The sequence below is a fragment of the Poecilia formosa genome, unplaced genomic scaffold (genome assembly GCF_000485575.1).
Source record: "Poecilia formosa unplaced genomic scaffold, Poecilia_formosa-5.1.2 Scaffold37, whole genome shotgun sequence".
Classification (NCBI taxonomy): Eukaryota; Metazoa; Chordata; class Actinopteri; order Cyprinodontiformes; family Poeciliidae; genus Poecilia; species Poecilia formosa.
Genome location: NW_006799976.1, coordinates 3,077,222 through 3,086,279, shown reverse-complemented (window position 1 = coordinate 3,086,279; position 9,058 = coordinate 3,077,222). Strand labels below are relative to the sequence as shown.

Genomic DNA, 9,058 nt, shown 5'->3' with positions numbered 1-9,058 from the left:
TTGGACCTGACGCAAAGGCCAACTGTTTGTGTGCAACAACAGTTACTTTAAAACCAGGTTTCACTCATTTAAAATGGATAGAAATGATTGACATTTTAAATCTTCTTGAGCATCTTACATTAGCGCGATTAGCAGAATTAGCATATTTAACCACAGCTAACATCAGCGTTTCCTTGAGAAGGCTCTTACCTTTTCTAGAATGTTCAAAAGACATTCCCAACTCCAGCAAGCTTCATAAAAAGAAAAGGCTGGAAGCTTAAGAATGGAAAAACAGGGCAGCTTTGCTGAAGTCTGTTTAACCTTCAGGATATTTGCTATAATTTGGCTAATGGTTAATTTGCTCCTGTGCCTGTTTGACCAAACTTCCTTAAGTGGGGTGAAAGGTTACAGGTGTTTCAGCAAAGCATAGACGTACTTTTAGATTGCCCCAACTTTATCTATCAATAGGCTTTTGCCTATCTATCAACAGGCAAAAGCCTATTGATAGATTGGCAAAAGCCTATTGATAGATAGGCAAAAGCACACTTATCTCTTATAAGTGTGCATAAAAATATAATGTGCCAACAGAGTAGTGTTTTATAGACAAAAAGCCAACTGCTCGTAACCTTCCAACTGAAGCCCAGCTGTAAAAAAAATCTGTACTACCACTTTAAGAACTGGACAACCTTTGTCTTATTTAAACCTGATTTATATCTATATATATTGTATGTCTTCTCTACATGTAAAATTGGTCTCTAGTGTAATATAAGGGCAAAATCTACCTCTTCAGCTGCATGTTTTTGTTGCTTTGCCTGCATTGTAATTAAGTGGTTTCAGAATGACATTCATCTCTCTTCAAACCTGTTGTTACATCAGTGAACACAGGAATGTTGCGAACACAGGAATGCGTTCATGACTTCGTCCAGCACACCAGTGCTACACTGCAAAAACACCAAGTCTTTCCAAGTAGTTTTGGTTTAGTTTCTAGTGCAAATATCTTAGCGCACTTGAAATAACGCAAAACTAACAAGTAATTTCAGCAAGAGATATTGGAGGTAGTTTTAAGAAAACAAACAAACAAAAAAACCCCACCTTGATGAAAAAGGATCTGTTTCATTAGCAGATTATTTCACTTATAACATGAGAGAAATGTCTTGTATTAAGTGGAATAATTATTGGAACTAGCACTTTTTCATCAATATTAAGGAATTATTGACTCTAAGCAAACTCCTAAATCTTGCTTTAAAATTACTAGTAAGTTAGTTTTGTCTCATTTCAAGTGTACTAAGATAGTTGCAGCAGAAATTAGACCCAAATACAGATAGTACATTGCTCTTTTGCAGTGTGACATTCTCATCAGTCATGTGAAACCTGCTGGATCAGCTCTGTCTGACCCTCAAATTAGCTAAATATGTCACGTTGAGTAGAAAAAATGATCGCAAGCTGTAATTCCCGAACATAACAGACAAACCATATTCAAAAGACGACAAAGTAGTACTTTAAAAATAGCAATTTTTTAAATATACAAATATTACACAGCTTTAAATACTGAGTGTTAGCATAGGCAAATAATAATAAATTTAAAATGCTACATTGGAATCCAAAATGTTCAGATGTGAAAATAATTTCAAATATAATAAAAAAAGCTTGTATTCACAGAAACCTATATATGAACTTATAGAAGACAGGTATTATGTACAATGATTTTGGAAATATTAAATAAACATCAGACGGCCCAACACAGCAGACCTGTTGAGAGCATGTGTGACAGTTTTGTCCGTAGTCTCCATGGCGACAGGCAGTGTATATTACAGTTTGTCATTGGATAATCAACACCTTACCACAACCTGAGAAGGAATGAACAATTAAGAAATGTGTCACGAGAATACAGTTGCATTAAATATTGCACCGGCTCACAAGAAAACCCCCCCGACGAAATTAAAACTGCGTCGCTCTCTCGTGCTCCATCTTTTCTTCGTCTCTGGACATGGCGGGGTTGTCGTACATTGCCAGGCTCTTCCTGCTGGCCCTGGAGATCCTCTCCGCCTCTTCATCCTTTCGGCAGCAGCTGCTGCACTTGCAGCAGCAGCAGCAGTATTTGCTGCAGAAGAACATGGAGGTCGTCACCACTTTGTCCCATGGCGCCATGGAGTGCAGGGGCAGGGGCAGGAAGTCCCAGCTGCGGAGAACCTTGGGTAAGAAGCGGGGGCATCGCGACTGCATCACGTTGATGACAATCACGAATATGACAAGGGCCGCGAAGGGCACACCGACGCCGACCAGGTACTGCCAGCCGGCTACGGACAGTCCAAACACGGTCAGGGGGAACACCAAGAAGCACAGGATGAGGTAGAGAGCTGCAAACCAGCGGTATTTGGCAGTTCTGTTCCCCAGGCCTCTGGCTAATCTGATGGGCACCCGCATGAAGGGGATCGGATACCACAGGATTATCCCCATGATGTTGAAGAAGAAGTGGCAAAGAGCAATCTAGGCAAGAGAACGCACAAATTACATACATTCGTTAACAAATAAACGATGTTAAGCACAAGATAAGTGTGAGAAGCTGATCAGAAGGGCAGTATTGTGCGTTTTCCAGCCACACGGTGCCATTTTAAAGCACAATCAAGTAACTGTTACCTTCAGTTGTATTAAAAATGCTAGCCAGAATGGATGGGTAGAAATGCCATTACTTTTGCTGCAATATTTTGATGGTTTTTTTACACAGGCATTTCACTCTCAATGTTGTGGTCATTTCTAGAAATAATAAATACTCTATGATCAAGCACTCTTTATCTTTCTCCTATCTTTAGGTGTGATCATATTTATCATTGATCACTCTGGTAAATTTGCCTTGCCAGTCACAATAAAATTAAGCATAAACCAACATGACATCACTGTTGTTGGAGCACCGCAGCCAGCATACCTGCAGCGAGCTGCCTAGCTTGTCTCCAGTGCTAGCCATTGCGGCCAGTATAGCAGTTGTTGTTGTGCCAATGTTTGATCCCAGGGTCAGCGGGTAAGCTCTCTCAAGGGAAATGACACCAATACCTGGCAAATGAAGATAGACAAGATTTAAGTTAGGATGTAAAATTAAACAAAAAGAATTTAAGTGGATTCGAGGCGACTTACCAACAAGAGGTGTTATAGCCGATGTGAAGACGGAGCTACTCTGAACAATGAAGGTCATCCCTGCTCCCACCAAAATTGCAATGTAGCCAGTAACCCAACCGAAGGGGAAGGGAAAGTCTGAAACAGAATGACAAGTTTGGATCTAATGAGCTGGTAGCGTATGATTATTAGCACCAAAAAGAAAAGTACTTTGGAAAAGCAGAATCTGTGCCTGAGCTCTCTGAGCGACGCTCCAGTACCGTTGGACCTGGAGTCCAGCTAGGAGCAACAGGAGGGCTATGCCTGTGCTGCTCATCAAGCATCACCACCACGACACAGGTGTGCTGACTATCAAACAGGCTTCACAAAGCATGCGAATGTGTGGCGCTTAATGTCTATACCTGTGTTGAGCACTTTCTTGATGACCACAGCCACCTGTCCTTTGAGCATAGAGTTGAGCAGCTTGACAATGAGGATGAGGCAGGTGCAGAGGACGAGCAGAGAGAGGGCCAGCAGAATCAGGCCTATGGCGAGGTCTGGCAAATCAACATAGGCGAAGATGTGCTTGCCTGCAAAGAAGTGTCCACATTTACAATGAGCTACCTCACTGTAAACTCTCTTAAACATTTCAAGTTTTTGAGACAACTGGAACTGCATATTGTGCAAGAGAAAGCAGTAAAAATGAAGCACACAAAACCAAACAAGTGATTTACTTTAAGCGTGAGCAGAATACTTTGAGTAAGTGATCCATGTAATGGACTTGTGCAAGAGAAAGGCTGCATGAAAAGACTTATTCAGCAAGATAGATACTGAAGCCGGGGCATAAACCGAGCCACTGCAGCATCTCAAAGGTTGGCATTGTTCAGACATCAGAGGAGCCTTTTTTTGGCCAAATAGCCCGTTTACGTTTCACTGAGCTTTGGTGGATCAGATTGTCCTGATTTCTTTGTAGTAGTTCCTCAACCAACCCCCCAAAAAAGAAGGAAATAAAAAAAAACATTCAGGGAGGCATTACATCTCTCAATGTTGTTGGTAAATGTCTGGTTCATCTCTGTCCAGATCTTGTCTCCCTCCATCCAACAGACTTGACCTTCCGGGCACTTCTCCACGGTGGTATTCCAGAAAGTCTGAGACATGTCCAAAAAAAGGAGGGAACACAGTAAGCAATCCAGCAGCAGACAATCATCTTCCTGTTATAGCAAACAACTGCCTTTTAAAGAACATGACCTCACACAATGGAATCACTGTGGTCACAGATTGGGAAGAACAATATCAGTGATTTAGAAACTCTATTATCCTTCCAAGACTCTATTTTTATCGACTGATTTGTCTTCATGTGATGCAGCAATTGTTGATTTCTTACCACGTTTGATTCTGTCTTGCACCATCTTTTGACCAGAGTTTTGTTCGTAACATCTTTGCCAGTTGCGATCTCTTCGATCACCTTTTTGTCCAGCTGAGAGGACAAGGAAGTGTTTCATTTGCCCGAATCTTTAGCAGTAAATCCAAGCCCTCCCATTTCGACTCATTTTGTCACCTTGATGATGGAGCTGGTGAGGGGGTCCGTGATGACCTTCAGCAACTCGGGCGCGTCCTCTCCGGACTCGATGTTGAAGGACTTGATCAGGAGGTCGGTGAGTTTGAAGAGGACGCCCGTCGCTGCTTCCAAAGGCAGGAGGATTAGCACCGACAGCCAATTGAAGAAGTCGTGGACGGTGGCGCCAGCGAACGCCCTAAAGGTAAAGAAAACAACGCAATAAACACTTTGCTGGAGGTCACCCTTTGTATTTTATTACTTCCTGGTTCCTGTTTACCTGCGGAACTCATTTCGGTCTCCAGCTTGCATCACAGCCACAATGGTGTTGGTGACCGACGTGCCGATGTTGGCCCCCATGATGATCGGTACTGCAGATTTCACGTCCAGCACTGAACAAAAGCAGAAGCATTAATTGATGGGTATCGATAATGCCGCTGTCATGCTTGCATTTACCGTTGGCCCAAGTTAAAAATTAGGCCAACGTACCTTGAGTTTTCAGTCTCAAGGTACGTCGTAATCAATCATGTAGGAACGGCAAATACTGACATCAGTTTTTGAACCACTACTGACAATAACTTTTTAATGATATTGTAAGTTATTACATTATTGACTGACTGTTGTATTTTTGGCATAAACTTTCAGCATGCTTCCATATTGATGTTGAGCTCCAGTGTCTTTCAGGTCGGAAAGCCATTCTTAGCCTAATCTGTAGGATAAGGATAAGAGATTTTCTAACATAGAGATTTTTCTCTATGATTTCTCTATGATTTCTCATAGATTTTCTAACAGATTATTATGGAGCTAGGCCAAAAATACTAATATCACATCCAATAAGGAAATAAAAACCAAAGGAATACTTTTTGGCTTAGCTGTGGTTTGATAAATAAGTTCAATGTTCTGAGATTCAGAAGCAGGATCATGTGACCTACAAGTGTTTTCAGTGCTAACATGTTACCAAAAGGTTTTGTTCATAAAAAAACCAATCAAGTAATAATTTATAACACTACTTCATAATTGTTATTTTCCTCACTGGGCTTTTCCAATTTAAATCAGTCAGTTTGGCCCTTATTATGCTATTTGCAAAGTTGACAAAGTTACGGTTTCAAAGCTATTTAAGTTTTCCACTTTCCAGTCCTTTTCATGAGATGTCTGAGAAAGTGAAATTAATAATGGAATATTTCTGAGGCTGTGTGAAATATGCAGCAACACAGGGTTCGTTGGTCCTCTACTACTTGTTGCTTCACACAAACGAGAAAGTTTTTTTTTTTAAATGTGAATGTTTAGAAATATTTATGGTGGTCCAAAACCAAAATTACAACCTAAAGTGTTACACAGCTGACAGAGGAGTCTACCTGTCCAGACAGCCTGACTGACATCAGCCCAGTATCACTTTATTAAAGAGAAAAGGCATTTTAGCTCAACATTGTCATTCAGTGAGACCGTCATAGCGACGGTCCTTGTCTTACTTACATCCAGAAGACACCATGCTGACCACAATGGATGAGGAGGTGCTGGAGCTTTGCACCAGCACTGTGACTAACACCCCGATCACCAGCCCAGCCACAGGGTTGGATAACACAGCGCTGTCCTTGAAGATGTCCCCAGCTGCTCTGCCTGTAAATACACAAACATCAAGGTTCAATAGGGAAGTACTTCATAGGCTACACACCACGAAAGTACCCTATTGTCTAATATAGAGCATAAATGTGCAAAGACGGAACACAATGAGTCATAGTGACCCACGGCAATAATTTAGTTTTCACCTCCGACTAGCTGGAAAGCAGAGCTGAGAACATCCAGCGAGCAAATAAACAGGTAGAGTAATCCGAGCAGCAGAATCAGCTTCACGATGGCAGTCAGCACTCTCATTATCTTCCCTCGTGTATCCAGCTCTGTGCGGCAGGAAAGAAAAACAAAGCAAAACACTGAGTCAGAGTCAGCTTTTAGAAGAAGGAATGGGATAAGAATGGGGAGCTGCCTCACCTGACCACTTGATCCCGGTGTCTTTGAGTGCTGGGAGATCCCAGGGATCTTCCTCAGGAGGCTCTTCATTCTCCAGGTCCAAGCTGGAGTAAGGTGGTGGCATTTCCTTATCTTTACCCTTAGACTTGTCACCTAATGAAAGACAAGCAGAGGGATTGGAAAACACAGGTGTTAATGACAGCTTGGAAGACTTCAGGCGTATCCAAAAAAAAAAGAGCCTACTCATGGTGGAGGACGAGTCGTTCCCCTCTTGTGGTCTCGGTGCCATGACTGTTGAAGAAATGACGAGAAGTTAACAGAATGAAGTCGAAGGAATGGATTTAAAAGAAACACAAAGCAGACCTGATATGACCGGGATTTTGGTCATCACATTCATTATTAATGCTACGCTACAGAGCGATATGAAAACTTGTTGAGCTGGCAGCGGTTGTTTTGTGAAACATGAAAAAATCCAGACGAGGTGATTTTGTCATTTCCACAAGTTGTTTTTCATGCTGTTTTTAATGTTATGATATGAACTACCACCGTTAGCCAGGTGTCCACTATTAGATGCACTCATGGTTTTATCTGAAAAAAATCTAAATTTAAAGTTATATGAAAAATTTTAGGGGAAATGTTACAATACTGCTTTTCCAATAGCACTGCTGATCTTTGATTTTCTAATTCAGATTTTGACTCATTTTTATTATGAATCGGGAAGATTTTAATAGAAACCTCTTCCACCAGAAACACAGTTTTATATTTTAAGTGAAAAGATATTTGTACTAAAGTCTCTAATGTTGTCTAAATACCATCAAAACTTGCTGGTGCTTATCTCAGTCCATTTTCTAAATAAAATCAATTCTTCAATATTTTTCTGGAGTAAAGAAGGACAATCTGTTCAAATAAAAAGTAATCTGTCATGAGTCAGTGATTTAAAAAAGAAAGAAATACCAATTTCTACTGAAACATTTTATTAATAGGGATGATCGACATTGCTTTGGTGTTGGTTGTCACAAAGTGTGAGTTTCCTTAATGGTTAATTATTACGTTTAACTATAATTAATTGGCAAAAAATTTAAATAAAAATAAATCAGTAACTTGTATTTTGATTTAACCTTATACATCGTTAAAGAAGAATGATTCAGTTATGATCAATTCAAGAGTAAAAAGCGTGACAACTTCAGGAGTATGAGATACAAAAGGCTCTTTATGTTGTAACAGACCAGATTAAAAACCAAAAACAATCATAATCATTGTCAAAGAAATAACCTCGCATTTTAAAACGCAGGTGCATCTCTTCAGCTCGGAATCGTAAATAAGGAAGTTTCCTTTTCTAAACGTCTTAACCCCGTTTCGTTTCGGTGTCTTTAAGCGTAAGAAGCGGGACAGTGTACTCACCTGCAGAGGAGCGCCTGTGTGTCTGGAGTCGCCGTGTTCACCTGGGTTACCTGACGCTTTGCTCCCAGGCGCCGCGCCGCTTTTATAGAGCCAGCTGCGGCGCGCGCGCCCGCCGCGCTCGGTTCAAAGGTCGCGCACCTCGGGCCAGAGTACAAGCACTTTGCAAAGCAGCAGCGGCGCCTGGCTGATAACAGAGCCAATAATCTGATTAATAATAGTTACTCACTTCGCTGACACTGACACTGCGTGCTGACAAAACGACGCGAGGGACTTCCTTTGAATCATCTTCCATTAAAATGACCTTCATAGAATACCTTACTGCCTCTTAATAAGGCCAAAAAAATACTAACACGACGCAGTTATAAATGTTTAGTGTGGCTTGGAAACGTTTGGAGCCTCAGGTGGTGTCATAAAGGAAGCTGCCCTCTGGTTGCTGGAAAAGGAACTATTTTCAACACTTAAAGTTGAGAGAAACCCTACTTGCTGAGTTCCCTGCAGTGATTTCGCTTATAAAACAATTACTTTTCATTATACATGTTTTATTTCTAAGCAAGCGTGCGGTCAAGATACTGCCTTAAAGATTTCCTCAAATTTTATTTTTCTGTCACACTTACAAGTTTTCAACAAATAACAACAATAATAAGAAGACAAAGAAAAACTGATTAAATGCAATCATTTTTTAATTTTGGTTTTATTTATTGAGCAAAAAAAAAAAAGAAAGAAAGAAAAAAAAGCTATCCAAACCAGTGTGGCTCTATGTGAAAATGTAATCCACCACCTTGTTAAATAAAATGTATAATTAACCACGCGTTTTGGGTAGCTGGGAATAAAGACAGAAGTGGAATGGAACCTTTCTAAAAAAAACATGAAGCTGGCTTAATGATCTCAAAAGCGACATATCATTTGCCCGATTTGGAGAAAATGAAAGAACAGATGAGAAATACTGTAAGTAAGTATTTCTCATTTACAGTATTTTTTTTTCCTTTCCTTTGGTTTGCTATTTTGTTTGTATTTCCTTTTAACTCATGAAAAGCACTTTGAATTGCCTTGTTGCTGAAAATGTGCTATGTA

General features: G+C 40.5%; 1 protein-coding gene across 2 annotated transcripts; it reads right to left on the bottom strand.

Moving 5' to 3' along the window:
* Window positions 1-1,173: 1,173 nt before the first annotated feature.
* slc34a2b (solute carrier family 34 member 2b) lies at window positions 1,174-8,141 on the bottom strand. 2 transcript variants are annotated; one of them, XM_007550757.2, is made up of 13 exons: window positions 7,988-8,141; window positions 6,830-6,877; window positions 6,608-6,739; window positions 6,388-6,516; window positions 6,095-6,238; window positions 4,902-5,013; window positions 4,625-4,820; window positions 4,451-4,543; window positions 4,103-4,214; window positions 3,489-3,656; window positions 3,109-3,225; window positions 2,903-3,027; window positions 1,174-2,466 (listed from the first exon to the last, which is right to left on the bottom strand). In XM_007550757.2, exons 2-13 carry the CDS (start codon window positions 6,873-6,875, stop codon window positions 1,918-1,920), a joined length of 1,923 nt encoding a protein of 640 aa, XP_007550819.1. In that variant the 5' UTR covers window positions 6,876-6,877; window positions 7,988-8,141; the 3' UTR covers window positions 1,174-1,917. The 2 variants fall into 2 exon arrangements, with proteins under 2 accessions (XP_007550819.1, XP_016526176.1); XM_016670690.1 differs by lacking the exon at window positions 7,988-8,141 and having other exon boundaries at window positions 6,830-7,466.
* Between the last annotated feature and the right edge of the window lie 917 nt (window positions 8,142-9,058).